This window comes from Lepisosteus platostomus, chromosome 11 (genome assembly GCF_059453375.1).
Source record: "Lepisosteus platostomus isolate fLepPlt1 chromosome 11, fLepPlt1.hap1, whole genome shotgun sequence".
NCBI lineage: Eukaryota > Metazoa > Chordata > Actinopteri > Semionotiformes > Lepisosteidae > Lepisosteus > Lepisosteus platostomus.
The window spans coordinates 26,275,489-26,292,736 of record NC_142621.1 but is presented as its reverse complement, the minus strand read 5'-3'; the positions used below and the strand labels follow the sequence as shown (position 1 = coordinate 26,292,736).

General features: G+C 38.9%; 1 protein-coding gene and 2 long non-coding RNA genes across 4 annotated transcripts in view; 1 reads left to right on the top strand and 2 right to left on the bottom strand.

The window, feature by feature from the left end:
- Nucleotides 1-17,248, bottom strand: part of LOC148652275 (uncharacterized) — a 74,143-nt gene that overhangs the window by 9,113 nt on the left and 47,782 nt on the right. The window lies entirely within an intron of this gene.
- LOC148652280 (fibrous sheath-interacting protein 2-like) lies at nt 213-4,547 on the bottom strand. Its single transcript, XM_088598940.1, has 6 exons — nt 4,434-4,547; nt 3,677-3,838; nt 3,230-3,319; nt 1,644-1,783; nt 1,219-1,306; nt 213-341 (listed from the first exon to the last, which is right to left on the bottom strand). The coding sequence occupies exons 1-6, from the start codon at nt 4,545-4,547 to the stop codon at nt 219-221; spliced, it is 717 nt and encodes a 238-aa protein (XP_088455066.1). The 3' UTR covers nt 213-218.
- On the top strand, nt 3,790-15,640 carry LOC148652279 (uncharacterized). 2 transcript variants are annotated; one of them, XR_015925270.1, is made up of 5 exons: nt 3,790-3,850; nt 12,050-12,162; nt 12,409-12,504; nt 13,260-13,432; nt 14,166-15,640. It is a non-coding gene; the product is annotated as an uncharacterized LOC148652279 (long non-coding RNA). The 2 variants fall into 2 exon arrangements; XR_015925271.1 differs by lacking the exon at nt 3,790-3,850 and adding an exon at nt 11,847-11,968.

Here is a 17,248-nt window from a genome sequence, read left to right as displayed (position 1 = left end):
TTTGGAGATGCAGTGCTATAACCATGAATTGAATGAGGTGCCAACATACCATGCTCATTGTGGTCACTGAGGATCCAAAAAGTATTCGTTTAGGTTATTAATTTAAACCTATAGGTGGTCATCTTGGAAATACAACAAAATATACCTGCAAGGTCAGTGTCAAGTCCGGAATTTGCATGAAGAAAAGTTCACCTTAAGAGGATGAATCCAAACATCCATTACTCCAGTACCTTTTTGTGCCTTCTAGCTCTGGTCTGTTTCTTCAGCTGGGCCTGTCGCACCTCCCTCCGGGCATCTTCCTCTATCCTCATCTGTAAAGCCCTTTCTCTGATTTTCCACATCTGTAGAGCCGTCAGTGAAAAGGCAAAGCAGATGAGAAACAGCAGAAAGCTAGATTGTGTTGAGCACAAAACAGCTACGCTACTAGACATTTATATTTATATATGTCACCTGCTTATAGGTGGTACATTAATTATTGAGGATTCTGTTAGATCATGTGGAGCTGAATCTCTCCCCTTTTTACAATCTAGCAATTGAGGCCTTTGGGCATTTTTCAGCATATTAGGAGCATTCAGCAGCTGAATGTGGTCTGGGAAGCCCAAAGACAAAATAACTGGGAAAATAACATACCATACAGCAATGTACAGTGAAAATGTGAAAAAAAACAAGAAACATGATTAAACTGATGTAGAAAACCGATGAGGCTAAATACTATATATTGATAATGCTGGTGATTTGAAAGCTGATAAATCAATGAAAGGGGTGAATAAACTATGTGTTTTAAAAGTGAGTTAAGCTACAGTGTGGAATGTAAGATTCATAAAAGCATATAAAAAGTGTCTGAAGTCTAAGTGTGACGATACAGTAACATGATTCACTAAGGGTATCCACTCTGCAGAAATCTGTTCGGCTGGAAGAGGCGTATAAAGTATAAGGTGAGAGAATTTTTTTAATTCGCATTTTGCAACATAAAATGCTTAATTACTTGTCAGAAAGAGAACATCTTTTAAAACAGTTATGCTAGAGATCCTGTTATCTTTTGCTTGCTCCCCAATCATGCTGTATTTACAGAGGTGTCACAAGGTCACTTGCCAGAGTTGATATAAATGTCTCTAATCAGTTTAAGATGCAGAAGGAAACCAGCTATTAAAGATCTGTCATCCAGGTGATGACCGGGAGCAGCCCTGGGTCAAAATAAATCAAACTGTATTCTCATACCTCATCCTGTCTGCTGTACTGCAGACCTCTCATATGCTGTATTTCACCACTGCATATCTCCTCTGTTTTCGGAGCTCCTGCCTGGTGCCTTCATAAACAACAACAGAAAAGAAAGCTTAATCCACAAGGCAATGTCAGACAGCAGCAGAGGAATTTGTGAATGTGGTATTTCCGTAGAGCAAATGTTCATCTTTTGGAAAACTTTGACTCAGTCAAGACTTCCACTTGCTTGCACAATTAATTAACTTAAGGCAAACCTTTACTTACAGTTGTATTCTTGACATCTAATGTTTAAGCATAACAGTAAAATATTTACACATATTTACAGCGAAACAAAAAAAAAATGTGATACAAATACAACAAATCAGGAATCCAAAAGGCAGGAACTTGCTGTTAAAGAGTGAGGAGCTTCCATATGTTATTACCTGTCTCTGTTAGCCATAAACTGGTCTGAAATATTCTTGGATCCTTCCTCAAGGAGCCATTCCCTCACATCGGTGAAGCTGATATCCCTGGGAATCTCGTTCTGCTCCTGGAGCTCCAAGAACTTCTTCACTATTGTTTTCTGAAAGCCAGCACAGCCTTTTAATAGAGTGCCACACTCCCTTCATTGCAAGGTTCTCCTAAGCACTATTATAGCCGAGTGTTCACTTCAAAACCAACACTGACTTTTTCCATTAGATTTTTAATTTGAACTCACACCGATAGAATGTGTTTGCATATGTATAAGAGTGAAGGCTGAGCTACTGTAGTTTGTTGATCTAAACATTTCAATTTAAGATGTATATCTTGGATACAGTGGTTAACCTTGTTATCTCGCAACACTGGGGCCAGGGGCTCTATTCTGAGCCTGAGGTGATTTGTCTGTGTGGAGTTTGTATGGTCTCCCCATATTCACATGGGTTTTTCACGGTTTGCTCTGGTTTGCTCCCACAGTCCAAAGCCATACTATACTGGTAGAAAAAAAGGTGTCTAATTGGTTCTAGAGTGAATTTGTGTCTGTGTGTGTCTTGCAATGGACTTAATTCTGGTCAAGGGTGTATATCGCCTTAAGCCCGTTGCTTTCTGGGATAGGCCCCGGCTCCCTGCAGCCCTTAGATTAGGCGGTTAGATTAGATGACGTGGATGGAAAGGGATGGATGGAAGTTCAAGTCGTTTTTCAGCCTTGTCTGGCAAAGAAGACTTATAAATTCTGTTTTGGACTACACACAAAAGCTGCCTGTATTAACATGTGTTTGGAAAAATACATTTGTTTGCACTGAAAATGGATTAAAGTCTACAGAGCAGTACAGATAAGCAGTGAATGCTCCGATTCGGGTGGTACAATTAGTGGTTTACCACAAAGAAAAACATCCAGATATATTGCCCAGCCTCAATGAATAAAAAAAACTATCTTTTTTTAACTCTGTTATCGTGAACAGAGAAGACTACAAGGCGACCTGTTTCAAATATTCAAAATCCTCACAGTCAAGTCTGCTTGTTGAACGCTGACTTCTTTCAAGAAACAGCTGGATGAGACTCACAGACCAATTAACAAGTAATTACCAAACAGGCTTAAGAGCTTCCTCTCATTCGTAACTTTTCTTATGATATGAAACCCATATCCTGCATGCTGAAAGGACTATATGGGCTATAAACAACACAAAGTATCATGAAAAGATGTACAGTATGGCTGAACTAACAAGAAGAAGCTAAAATAGGCTAGAGCAGTGACAAACATAAGCAACAACATCATCAGCGTCAAAACACTAAAACAGAAATGAGCTTCATAGCAATTAGAGAAGAAACTGAAAGAAAACATTGAAATTGATCCTTAGAATACAAACACAGTCAAGGTAGAGACTTCCTTGAAGATGACATGATGACAGCAGTATATTCAAAAGTGCATAATGGAGAGATCTTATGGAAGCCTTCATCTAGAAACGTTACTGATTGCGGGCTGGATAAAGGCAGAAGTCTATGATGAAGAGTCAGAATCAGATGGACGGTTGTTTAAAAACATCACACTTACCTGTTTAGTCACATAATTTTTGTCATACTGCAACTTCACATTGCTAAGGTAGTTATGATATTGATTGTATTCTTTCAAAGAGCAGAGGACCTGAAAACAGACAAAACATGTTTCAAGTACTGTCTAGGAGGTTAAATGTTTTTATTTTTATTTTACAAATCTAGAGCACAGTCAAGTACTCTGTGTTTGAATATTTATTGAGCATAAGGACTTTAGCACAAACCATAGGCCTGCTTTGATTACATCTACTATTACATGCTTTGATTACAACCAAAGGCCTGCCCACCGAATACATCTATGCTGGAGTGCAGACATGAGTTAAATCACGCTACTGGAAACTATTACAGCTAAATGAGCTAGAACCTGGTCTATTTTTTTTTACAACACCTCACTCCTTCACCATACCAAAAAAGCCTCATTCTTTGCACAAACTCCAAACAGCCTTACTTTCTCCTGCTCATTGATTAAGCCTCTGTTCTGCAGAGACTCCTGCATGCCCTTGCGATGGTAATAGGTGCGCAGGTGGGGGTCATGGAGGCTGTTGTACTTCGAATCCAAAAGGAAACCGTGGGGATCAGTCAGAGTGAAGTCAGGAGATGGCTGGTGCAGCTGAAATAGAAGGTAAGTATTTTATTAAAACATGATATGTATAGGTAAACACAGATATGTATCCCCCTATGTTTCTGAACATAAAAATGAGAATGTTTTTTTTCTCCCCCCTCCGAAGGCTGTCGCCAGTTTCTTGGAAGACTACTCCAGAATCGCTGTTATCATTTTTTTCTATGTTCTTGAAAATCAAATTCCAATTTCTCAGTCATTGTAGCCAACTAAAAATGACTACATTGCAAAAAGACAGTAAGCACAATAAGCTTTAAGGCATACAGTACAGCTGAATTTCAATAATGTGATCAATATACTGCGTCTAGAAAAATATATAACCTTACTCCTGATGTTATATGCACAAAGATGTCAAGGGAAGACAGTTTGCTTACAGTTTTATCATTACAGCAACCACATTATACTAACACACACAGAAATGTGTTAATGTGTCCCAGGTATCATTTCATATTATACAATTTTACATGTTGGTTTACCCTTAAAAAGAAAGAAAACCATGAATAAACATGTCATTTTTTACAATTTAAATGTTTGGATTTAAATAAGAATAAATGTATTCATGCTTTTCATTTTAGGTTACACTTACTTTCTCCGAAAGAGCAGTCCTGCAAAATTGAGGTTTAGACCCTGGGATTAACGGCAGTTTAGTGCCGATGGGTCTCTCCAACAGCTGCTGCTCTCCCTGCAGTGCATACAGCATGGTATAGCAGCCCTGAAACACAGAACATAGCTATCGTACCTCACAGAACCACAGCCAAAACGCCAGAAAAAACAAGCAGAGCTGATGGCAGAAATGATTTCATCTGTCACAGAGTGAAATAAAATGGGTGTGGGGGCAACAGCAGGTATCAAGGACAATGTTGACTTTGCATAGAAGTTTGTATAGAATGACCAGTGACTTCAATGAGGGTGGTAATATGTGTCTTTCTTTGTTCTGGGGCTTCCTACTGATAAAGATGCTATTGCAAACATTGTTAATTACCACACAGTTCAGAGAAGACACATGGCATGTCAAAACTGGCCTAGCCGAGCCTCAGACTGAGGAGGTGGATCTAGAACATAACAATTCTAGAAAATCTAGAATGTTCTAGAGCAATCTTACACCTGGCCATCTGTATATAGCCATTTGATCAATGAGCCCCAAGAAGTTAGCTCTGCTTACACCCAAAACTATCAACCTCCCCCCCAAAGAAAGGTAGGGGGGCTTTAATAACCCCAGTGACAGAGCCAGAGCACACAGAAACAGAAGAAAAAGGAATAACCAATTTGTACCACAGCACCCAGGAGAGGGTTTGGACACCAGGGACTCTCTACAGTGAGCAAGGGAGGAAGGCATTGTCTTCCTCCCCTCTCTACTCAAAAAATTGACTCAGAGACAAATGGGGGGGGCATATTAAAAAACGGACTCAGCCAGGACTGAGGAGGATCCCTAAGACTACACAGAGTTTCTTTGCTATGACAGAAGCAGGCACACCAGGTCTCCAACTGGGGCTGGGTTTGGGAGAATATTTGCAGCTGGACTTTTCCTTTGGAACTCTGGTTTTGGTAACTGGGGTCAAATGGGGCTCTTGAGCTGGTCTGCAATGTGTTCTGTGAGTATGTAAGTACCTCTAGTGGATAAGTTGTAATCTGTGTTCTGTGGATTAGGCTATAATAGATACTGGAATTGCAAAGTACTGTAATAAAAATGGAAATGATGTAGGATGACTGTGTTCTCTGGTCTGTGGATGCACTAGTGGTTCTGGAAGATAAAAAGAACTTGTTGCTGGGGGAAAAGGTCTTTAGAATTGCTAGGTGGCATAATCAGCTACAAAACTAACTTTTAAAAGCAGTCCCTGCATTTAAGGGCCACGGTTCCTGACATATCTTTTTATAGATAGGTAAGAAGAGTTACCCTAGGGTGTTCAGAGGGCTAAATCAGTTCATAACATTCTTTTTTTTTTCTTCTGCACAAACGAGTTGATTCTCTAAGTCTGTTTAGAGTTTTAGATTGGGAAGGCATATTCTCACCCGAGACATTTTAAGACAACAAAAGAAAAGTACAGTACGTATATTCCCATAAAATACAGAACACATAGCTGGAATTTTTAAAATCACGTTCCATTTATTTTACCTTCTAGAGCATTTAAAACAGTATTAGAAATATTACTACGAGGTGTATGTTTTAACTGTTTTACTAAACCTTACATTTTAAAGCTAAACTAATGCTGATTTTTTTACGATTCACTACCTAAAAGTTCAAATATTTAAAAGTATGGATAATACACTCACAGCTCCAGATCCCGGTTTCTTTCTCTCCATTTTAACCCTGATCTCGTTCCATTAATCCATTAATCAATTAATCTATTTTGAGAAAACAATTCCGTCGTGTTCGTGAGCGTTTAGACTTTATTTTGTATTATTCGGACTTGAGCATAAACCACTGTATAACCAAAATGTTGTCTATTATAACGTCAGATCTGCAAAGCAGTTGCCTTATCTGACGTATCCAGCGTGTACAAGTTAAGTAAAGACGTCATTAAAAGCTGCAGCAGGGAAGCTACAGTATTCGTCCCAGGACGGACTTGTTTTTTTATATATATTTATAATTAGGTTTTAATTAGAAAATCCAGACAAAAAGGCGATGTCCGATTTAATGTTTAATTTGAATGTCGCCATTCTAACTCAAAGCCTTCACGGTATCAAACCTGTGTGGTCACACGTCCCAAACAGTCTGGCTCTGCCAGTGGAGCCTAGAGACCCCAAAATATAACACACGGTTTGCCTTTTAATAATTTACACCTATAATAATAATAATAACAATAATAATAATAATAATAATAATAATAATAATAATAATAATAATACAAAGTAATAAACACTTGTTTTAAAAGCGCGGACTGATTAGTCATTTGTACAGAGCAACATAACAAGACAGTGGCCACAGTACATACGGAAATCTCCAACTGTACTATATTTAAAAACTATATATTTTTTCTGTATATCAAGACCTAGTTTTCAGTGACTACTGCGATGTGCCCTTCCATTTCCTAACTTTGTTATAGAAAGCAAGTGGAGCTGCTGAAGAAAATATCCTAAAAATAACTACTTTTTGTAGTGTTCGTAATGTGACGAGGGGTCCGGTTCACCTTCAGACTTAATTTCCTATAGAAGTATATTGTATATACAGTAGGTTTTATAGTCTTATAAACCCTTTTTTTAAAGCGTTTTATAATGCTACTCTTGCACTCTGCTGTCTCCTAGTTCCTTTCAGTTGGGCTTCACCGGTGAAATAAGGATGAAAACACCCTCTCTCTGCCCAGTCTTGCTTTTTGGCGGTTGATGTGTCTGTATGTGTCTTTTCTAGATATGTCTAAAACGACACCTAATATGCAGGAAGAAGCTGTTAAATTGGAAAGATGGTATCTGTAGCTGGGTAGCTGCAGAAAGGGATTGAAAACGTACAGACATCATTTTGGGTGCGACGGTAGGATGACGTCACAGCGGAACGGCCATTTCACGAGGTTCTTAATTCCTCAGTCTCGAGATGTGTTCTGGTTGTTTTCGGTTTGGCTGAAGGTATTTGTACGGTAGCAATGCCGTGCTTTAAATTTCATACTTGGTTATTTAAGATCCTCGTTTATATGAATAGGTGTGTTAACCCCTCTATATTCTGGCTAGATTTCACTCAGGAATTCTTAATCTGGCCTACCTTAAATTTTTCCTTAAAATAATTGGTAAAGAAATTTCTCACTTTTCAACCACTTTTCATCTGTAGCTCCGAGGATCTGCTGGTATAATGGTGAACAATGCGTGACAGACTTTGGGATCCTTTGGGATGGAAAAGAAGTGTAGAAATGCAATTTTAATCATGGTAAATTATGGTATTGTAGCCATTTATAGTTATACAGGTGTTGTCCTCAATATTCTCAGTCACAGCAGCATGCCACATGGAATATTATCCATCCATTGTCTAATCACTTGATCCAATTCAATGCTGTGGAGAAGGGCTCTGCAATTACCAGAGGTCAGTTTCTTCATTTCTGTTGCAGTGTGAGAGCAAAGAAAATTACAGTCATCAACAATTATACTGCTTATCTGTTTAGTTGCAAGAGGATTATCCTTTCTTTTGGACATAATCTGCATTCGGATTTGTGACCAAGATTACATCATACAAATGCCAAAGATTGGAACGTCTGAAAAAGACTCAGTGGATGACAGAGGGATCAAATTTGCTAACTAAATGTGTGTTCACTGATTGATCTGCAGAGCCACACGGTCAGGCTGGGTGCAATAAGATGTGGATACAGTCCTTCAAATTCACATCCCTAGTAAATAAAGAGCATACAATCCATTTTATCACTCTGCAACTCACAACTGGCAACCCACTGAAGCTAAGCAGGGACACTATACTGTAAACAGGCGCCGTCCTTCGGATGAGACATAAAACCGAGGTCCTGACTCTCTCTGGTCATTAAAAATCCCAGGGCGTTTCTCGAAAAGAGTAGGGGTGTAACCCTGGCGTCCTGGCCAAAGTTCCCATTGGCCCTTACCAATCATGGCCTCCTAATAATCCCCATCTATGAAATGGCTTCATTACTCTGCTCTCCTCCCCGCTGATGTGTGGTGAGCGTTTTGGCGCACTATGGCTGCTGTCGCATCATCCAGGTGTATACTGCACATTGGTGGTGGTGAAAGGGAGTCCCTATTACCTTTAAAGTGCTTTGAGTGGAGTGTCCAGAAAAGCACTATATAAGTGTAAGCAATTATTAATTATTATTATTACTAGCTGACTAGTGACTAGTGACCTTATTTTAGCCTGGAAGAGATACATTATGATCATTTAATACTGGCAAATATTCTTGTAGCACAAGGGAAGCGGTACAAACATTAGATTTCCACTAGGGGGAACAGTAGGTTTTTGGACTAAACTGTCCTGCTTTGGCAACACTATATTTATGGTATATAAATTAGTTATTTCTGGATAATCACTTCAGGAGCTCACTTTATCCCCTGAACAGTAGTCACTGTAAATATAATTTGTCTTTTATTTCCCAAAACAATTCAATATTTCCCACTGTACTGCATACAGTATTTAGCCTCTAGAATTTAATTTGCTCAATGTTAGTCTTGAAGCATGTAGTTAGTACTGTGTAGGTACTATCATTTAACAGCATTCATGAGATACATTCAAACAGAATATTAATTCCATATATTCAATTGAATCTTTCAAAGAGAACAACCATTTCCCTGCGAAATTAGGCTTTTCTAAGTCACTTCTCAGGTGGCTCTGACAATCAGCTGCCGTTAAATTGTGGCTGTGGGCATCTGTTTCAATGGAGTTTCTACTCCCTCTTTAAGTGTGATATTAGAAATACATATTTTTTGCTCAAAAACGTCTTTTTACAAATTAAATATACAGCTATAAACTAATATGATGTTTCGACTGTGAAGCCTTCTTAAGGTCTGTGAGACACACCTGAAGAAGGCTTCACAGCCGAAACTTTGTGTTTTCTCGGTTCTCTTTTCAGCATGGGATAAACCTATTGTTCCTTTACAGACTACGCATGCTGACACAGCTACCCATCTGCACTGCTATAAACGAATATAGCATACAATGGCATTTAATTATAACAACTTATACTTAAAGAATCTTTTGTTTTTAATCCACAGCATAATATTACATTATGAAAGACAGTTTCGTGCAGGAAAAAAAAGCACCTTTACATTTACCTTTATTTATATAAAAACTAGACTATTGTCTAAAATAGTCTAAATTGGTAAATTGTGCCATGAAAAGTTCATTTTTCAGTTTCCACTGTCTACATTCCCGGGCACGGCTTATATGTGCGTTAATATTTACCTATCGGATTAGCAAAGGTTAAAATGACACAATTGAAACAGGGTGAGGAAATGTGCACAAACTCCTCTGACATGCTCATGAGAGAGAGTCTTTCCCCTCTTGACATGCTTTGAGCTTATAAAAGAGAGATAACCCACTGGAGAAGAACACGACTGTGAGTGACATCACTGTGAGGTCATAGGCATTGAGCAGGTCAGAAAATCAAGACTTCAAGGGGAAACTCAATACTACCCAACATTAGAGACATTCCTATTTTTTCAAGTGCCATCTTGATAATGGTTTAAGTTCCTCAGATATTTTTTAACTTCAGCTAGGCGTATGGCCTTTGACTTAAAAATCAGTAAATCGTTAAGGAATGCTGGAAGGTTTAATAGAATTAAGATATTCTTACCAGATCGAAACACCAGCATGGCACTGTAACCTTATTCTTTATAGAAATGTGACCATAAACTCTCTCTTTTAAACTGTACAGGCCTATTACAAAGCCAGTCAAAGTGGACAGCTCCACAGAGTAAACAGTCATAAAATCCAATGCTTCAAGTTGATCAATAATGTAGTAACTGTACTGTATATGAAGATGTGGTGATTGTTTTTATTTAACCTTAACCACCTGTTCTGAAAAGCATAGGTTGTCTTGTGTTTTGGAATACGTAGTCTGTGGTGTTATTGATTTAGCTAGTAAAAATATATATTTAATATTCATCCATTGCGTGGTTTCTGTGTAAAGTGCTGTCAGCATTACACTATTAATTTATTACAAAACTGCTGTGAAAACAAACTGAATGATTATGTTTAAAAGACACTGGAGATCACTTGGATTTGCCATATTTTGAGAAAAGTGTAGCGTTGAAAGCTAATACACACGTGTAGTTGGATATACCTATCCATGGGTGTATACTGTTAACTCCAAGGAGTCGGATTTGAGTCATAAAATCAAAATACAGCATAACCATTCCATTATTAAACTGCGCGATGTCAGTACTCCTGATAAACAAACCCTTTAGCCGCATCCACAGAAACAGAAGTCGCAGATATGTGCCGAACAGGAATACTAGTATCAATATAATGTGCTTGATACGAACTGCCTAATGGGGCCACAGGAATAATTGAAGTCAGGTCAGATCCAGCACTTTTATTACAAACAAGCCTTTAAAGAAACACAAACAGAATGTACTTTTATGATTTGAAATAATTGTATATCGCCTCAGCAAAAATAATTTGACTTTTTTCCCCCCCTCCACTTTAGGCTTTGACTGTATAGGTTCAAAGTTGTTTCCTGACTTTTGGATCTTAAGCAACAGTGAGGGTCATATATTCAGTACTTCATTTAAAAAATGTTTTTTTAGATGCATGACTTTCTCATGATAAATATCCTTTCTAAATACATTTCACTTTTGCTATTAAGGTCAGTACTGAATAGTTTAAGAACAAGTAAAGGTTTATTCCATGCTGAAAAGAGAAGAAAAGAAACAAGAACTGACACCTGAAGAAGACTCTACAGCTGAAACATTGAGTTTCTTTTCTTCTCTTTTCAGCATGGAATAAACCTTTACTTGTTCCTTTGCAGCCTATGCATGTTGACGCACTACCTACTTGAGCTACTGCAGAGTTTTCTTACATATTACTTACCACCATTTGCTTTGACTTGGAAAAACTATGCAGTATCTTTTGAAAAACAGCCCTTTGTCTATTTGTGCCAGCCACGTGTTACTGGCAGTCCTCAAATGTGTCAACTACTGTGAGGAAGGCCTTCCACACTCCAGGCCTGCTTGTGCACACAGCCCCGCCTCCTCTTCTCGTTTGACCGATCTCTCGGTTCGTGTCCGCGATGCAGGTCCAGTGCTGACCCCCACCCTTCGTCACACACCACTTGGAGTGGTCCACCATGATGCTGAAAGGCCTGGCCTCTGGCAGCTGCATAGTCTTCACGTTGTACACCTTGTGCGCCACAGAGCAATTTGACGGCAGAGGCTGATGAAGCTTCCCCCAGCTTTTGGCAAAGAAGTCGTCTCCTAAATAGTTAACCAGCAAACCTGAGTAGAGATCTGAAATGGAACAGTGTCACAGGTTCCATGTTAGAATCTGTCCCAGGCACACTTTCTACCCAACCAAAAACAGGAAGTGCACTACAGTAGCTACCAAAACGTCAAACTGAAACTGAGAACAAGTGAATGTGTATTTCTCCCCCCTCTCAGGGGTGGATGCAATAAGAGGTTCCCTTTAATGAAATCATGGCTTCAGTTTAGCATTCCTCACAGAGCAGTAACACTGAAACACAGGTAAAACATGAGGTTTTCTCTGCAAACATGTGGCTCAACAAGGTAAAAAAGTATTGATTTCTTGCCTCTTTATCTTCACAGACTGTAGTCTTGAGTTTACTGATGCGGTCCATTGGGAACAAGAACACTATTTTACTTGGCCTGGGCTTCCAGATTCTGCAACTTGCTTGGTACAGCTTTGGATCAGAACCCTGGTATGTGCCTTGTATTCTGTAGGAGTAGAAAACCCAGGAGCTTTTCCTAACAGACACTGTAGGTCACAGATCATCAAGCATAATTTGTGAACCTTTAATATCAGTCCTATTCTGAGTTATTTAAAATTATTAAGCAGGTACTGTCACTATTAAGCCAAACATTTAATCTTATAAACCTGAAATACAGTCGCTGTTTTATGCATATTTCTAGTTTGATACTAGTTTTCCTTCTTGGTTTCTCCCCAGGATGATGTGGGCTGCTGGTGCAGTTGCAGCTATGCAGCTATACCTTCCCAGCAGTCAGTGCTCTTGTATCCAGGACAGCTGAAGCAGACCAGCAAGGTACCCAGGGCAAGAAAAAAGTCGCTTTGTACAGAAACTCAGCTGTTGGTTTCTGTCATCCATCTGAAAATGAAAGCACTATGTATTTCTTGTACTTGTAATCTTGCAACTTCTCTGTTATGCCACAAAGCTGTGTCGTGAAGTCAGACAGATCTATTCTTTCACCCATTTGGTTTGACAGTTCTGTTTGAAAAGCTCATAAATATCCAATGCTCCATCCACTAAGAGAGAGCTCAGTAGTCTTAAGTGTAATGGCTAGATTAGAGGGCATCCAGTATGGTTCTTGATTGTCATAAGATTGGCCTGTGAAACTAATTAAATTAGTTTAAGCTAGTAATTAGTTGTTAAGTACAGTAACTAGGAGTTTTAGGGATCTAAAACCCAGAAATCTTTTTGGCCTTGAGAGCTGGAGCAGAAGATCTTGTCTTGATCGTTGCACTAGCTAATCTAATGTTTGTGCTGTGCTTGTGCGTTCTTAGCTCTCCCTGCTCATTAGAACTGGTGAGACAGTGAAGAGAAGCACAACATGTTTGCAGTCAGTCAGTGAGGTTAGGTGCAGTTTTAGTCAGGGGGCTGTTCCATGTCTTGTCCTGTGCTAAATGCCAGCATTGGGGGTTAAGACTTTTTAAAATAAACTAAAATGTACCCTACATGTTTGTCCTGTACGTATCTTCATGTGATCCTGCTAGATTTCTGCTTACCTAAGTCTTCTTGTGAATGGTGTGTGGAAGGCTGACGGTCTCGTTCTCTTATAGGTGTGGTTCAGGGGATGATCACTGGGATTCGAGGGCTGTGTAATGGCCTGGGACCGGCGCTGTACGGGTTAATTTTCTACATATTCCATGTGGAGCTTAATGAACTCCCAGTGAGTAACAGTGGCCTGGGAGCTGAGTCTGAATCATCACATCACTCTCAACACAATCATCAGGTAACGTACAGTGTCCAGCTTCATGGAATTGTCATTGAAACTCGTCATCTTTAGGTTTGGGTGTCAGTCTCTCAGAATTATGCTCTGGAATGTGAAATGTAGTCAAAATGGTATGAGATGGTGAAACAAATATGAAACCAGACAGGTAGGATTTTGATGTTCAGTTTCTATGTAACCATAGAACTTGTCTCTATCTTATAAAAGGGAATATCATTCTTCGCAGGACATGTTACCTGTCATGCCAATATCCCAGAGGAGTCTTTCATGACTTGCAGTACATTGTAAGAATGGTTAGGTTAACACACTTGGATGCAGATTTTGCTGTTGATCTTCAGATACTTTTAGTGAGGCACTAACATTTTTTTGCAGTTGATGTTGGCCAACTAATAGCTGGTATCAGGAGTTATAAATGTGATGTCTGTGGAGTGTATGGGTACAGGTCACACTCTCATGGTCCCCCTGTGCAGTCTTACCTAAACTGTGGTCAAGTGAGTAGCTGCGTTGGTATGTGTTAGCTGCAAGGAGACATGTATTGGTTAATCCCAGCCTGAAAAATAGGGGTAAATCCAACATTTCAGCTGCTGAGACGTCTTCAGGGGATATTTCATTTCACATAGCACATTGAATGTCTCAAGATTAAGATATATAATACCCCTAAAAATCCTGGGTTTGGCGGGCTTCATTCTGCACTTTTTAATTACCGTCCCTTTGTGATTTATTTCTGTCCACGCAGAGTTCAATAATCCCTGGTCCTCCGTTCCTGTTTGGGGCATGTGCTGTGCTGCTCGCCCTGCTGGTGGCGCTGTTCATCCCTGAGCACACTAACATGGCCCCGCGGAGCAGCACCTGGAAGAAGCATCTGTCAGCCCACAGCCACCCCCACAGCCCCCAGGCACCTGGGGAGGCCAAGGAGCCACTCTTACAAGACAGCAACGTATGACCGCTGTTGCTTCTCAGGCGGTTTCTAGATACATCATTCTGCCATTTTTTATTTATTTATGGAGATGCCAGGTAATGGAAATTCAACACGAGTGTTAAGAGTACCATTTTGTAATATATTTAAAAATTGTCCAAAGGCACTATTGCAATAGCTCTATTTATTGAATTCAATATAGTTAGAGAGGATTTTTTATACATTTTTGTCATAAATTCTACATCGGCATGGCTTACCCAGGGACTTGTGCCTTGTAGAACTGGAATGTTACTGAAGACAGTGTGTTTGTCAGTCATCCTGCTTTGAAGAGGTGTGATAATATGGGTTGAAGTGCAATCGGTTCACTAGAGAACACTCAGCCCATTAAGAGCTTTACCTCTTTTCCTCTTTTGACCCAAGACAGACTTTATTAAAAGTCAGAATGATGTACAGAAAAAGTGGTGTGGCCTCTTAAGCTTGTACATGACAAGGCCTTAATAGATGCTCTTGGGTGCAAAAGCAACATGCAGTGGGTCAAGAACAGTTCATTCTTTTGCGGCTTTGTTATCATTGAAAAGTGAAAAGGACTTGGAACTTTGCTTGTTCTACACATCTTCATTTTTCTGTTCATATCAAGCAGTTGCAGCATGCAGTGCTGTCTCAGTTTCTGACTACCTTCCCATTTTCACAGTTTCAGTTGCAAGTAAGCTTCTGCCCACCAAGAGGGTGGGGATTGCTGGGGGCTCATGTAGTTTGTGTCTCAAGAACCTTTATCTGAACATAGAGCTAGGCGTTGTGCAGCATCATGCAACTGTGAAGCTCAAGACAAAGTGCACAGGACCAAAAAATATGCTGTTCAAACTAGGGCATAATAGTGACAAGATAATGACCTGGTGTGAATATGCCTTTTTTGAACTGTTATATTTATTAGAGGGCCTCAGAATATGAAATGAGTTTTGTGGCCTCAACTTGAAAGACGTGCATTTTTCTAAGTGGCCTTTTTCAGTAAGGATATTCGCAAGAACATGCTAATGTACCAAATAATAGAACATCAGATGTGAAATTCTTTGAAATGGTATATTTTTGTGTGCTCAATATATTTGAATGATTCCTTGAAAGATATTACTAGCGTGTAAAATATCGTAAGCTCAAATGTTTTTATTTTCCTTTCCGTTACGTACTGTGGTTATTACACTGTTTCACTGCCTTGTTTTTCTTTTAACCTTCAAGAAGATACTGTCATGGACACAGTTCTAAAAGAGGTAAAGTTCAATAAAGTGGATTATTTTAATGTATGCAAGATGTATTATTTCATCTTAGTACTGTGTAACTCCCTTCCCTTCTCAACTTCAAAACATGCTCTGACTTTAGACATCTCAAAATATGATGCAGGATTCAACATTCGGATAATAACTGCTCCAGCAAGGTCTCCAGCTGTTGATTTAAGAATGCCTGGAAAATGTGTTGCATTGTGGTTCCTAATGACTAGAGTTGTGCACCTCAACCTTTTAAAAGTGTTCATATTTCTGTAATTGGGCCGAATATATAGTAGCTACAGGACTCTCACAAGCTTAGTTGGGCTCATCACTACCAGAATGGATACTGTGATGGGCTCAGTGGAGTAGTGGCACCACCCCGCATAGCTTCAGGTCTGTGCAAGAACACTGCCTTGATGAACAGATGAAGAGTGATGTCTGTGAGCGAGGAAGGTTCTCTCAATCTGACCGGCACTCCTTTAGTCCACATCAACAACTGCAACCTGCTGCCTCTTTATGGAGAGTGTTAATCCCTACTATAATGAAAACAGTAATTACAGGTATACAAAATATAAGACATGGCAGACTAAAAGCAAGAGAAATTCAAAGCAGATTTTAATTAGATGGATTAAGCAGTTTGAAAGAGGCAATTTGGTGCTGCTTTTAATTACACTGGTACTGTGTTTGATTAAAAAGGTTGTGGCTTTTCACAGCGTTGGATTGGTTTTCCTAGAGTCTCAAACTGCTGCTTTTCCCAGAACATAATCCAAATAGTACAAGAGTTCTTTCCTTCTACTGATATTCAGCAAATATAAAAGCACAGCAATAGCTGACTAAATAGAGTGGTTGTCTTCCCTTGTCCTGGAAGAACCCAAGGTCTTAATCACAGGTTAGCTGAGTTCTGCTGAATTCTATTTTTTTTGTGTCATATTTTTAAATTTGCTTTCAACTATTAATACCCAATAAGGAAGCTGTTTAAGCTGTTTAGAAGCTGTATTAATTAGGCTTAATGCATAACTATTCATAATAAATAGTACAGTACTATTAAATTCACGTGAAGCTAAAACCATACTGCAATACTTAGAATATCTAAAAACTGCAGGATTCAGAATTCTAAAGCTCAAATTACACAGTGGAGTAAAAAGTTACATTATGTTACTATACCTTAGATTTCACACAATATTAACTTTGCTTGTATTTAACTGCAATGTCCAGCAAAATCAGTCTTGATACAAAAAATGAGTGTAGATGCTGGATGTTTTCAGCGTGGAAAAAATATTTGAATATTAATACTATGATGTGCATATTGGACAATTCTATTTTAGTAGTTAAACCTTTCAGCTTTTTGGAATATTTCATTTTTACGTGTATCGCTTAAAGGAGTCCAATGTTAAAATGTTGGAACTCAATATTTTATGAAGCACTACTGCTCAATATAGGTGTAGGTTTTCAAAAATTTAGATCAATATGGTGTATATAATATGTTTACATTTTTATTAAGTGTCAAAAATCCTTTTGGTAAATGTAACATCCCTCAGGCTACAAAGAAATTAGATATAATCACATATAGAAGCAGGATATGCACAGAGAAATAGAAAAGAACAACTTTGAAGTATCATCTGAAAGTTTATTTTACATACTGTGCAA

Coding starts and splice junctions, on each gene's coding strand:
- LOC148652280 (XM_088598940.1), bottom strand. CDS start 4,547: ATGCTGTATGCACTGCAGGGAGAGCAGCAGCTGTTGGAGAGACCCATC. Junction 3,320..3,676: donor TAATCAATGAGCAGGAGAAA/GTAAGGCTGTTT, acceptor GTCTGTTTTCAG/GTCCTCTGCTCTTTGAAAGA. Junction 1,784..3,229: donor AAAATTATGTGACTAAACAG/GTAAGTGTGATG, acceptor GCTGGCTTTCAG/AAAACAATAGTGAAGAAGTT.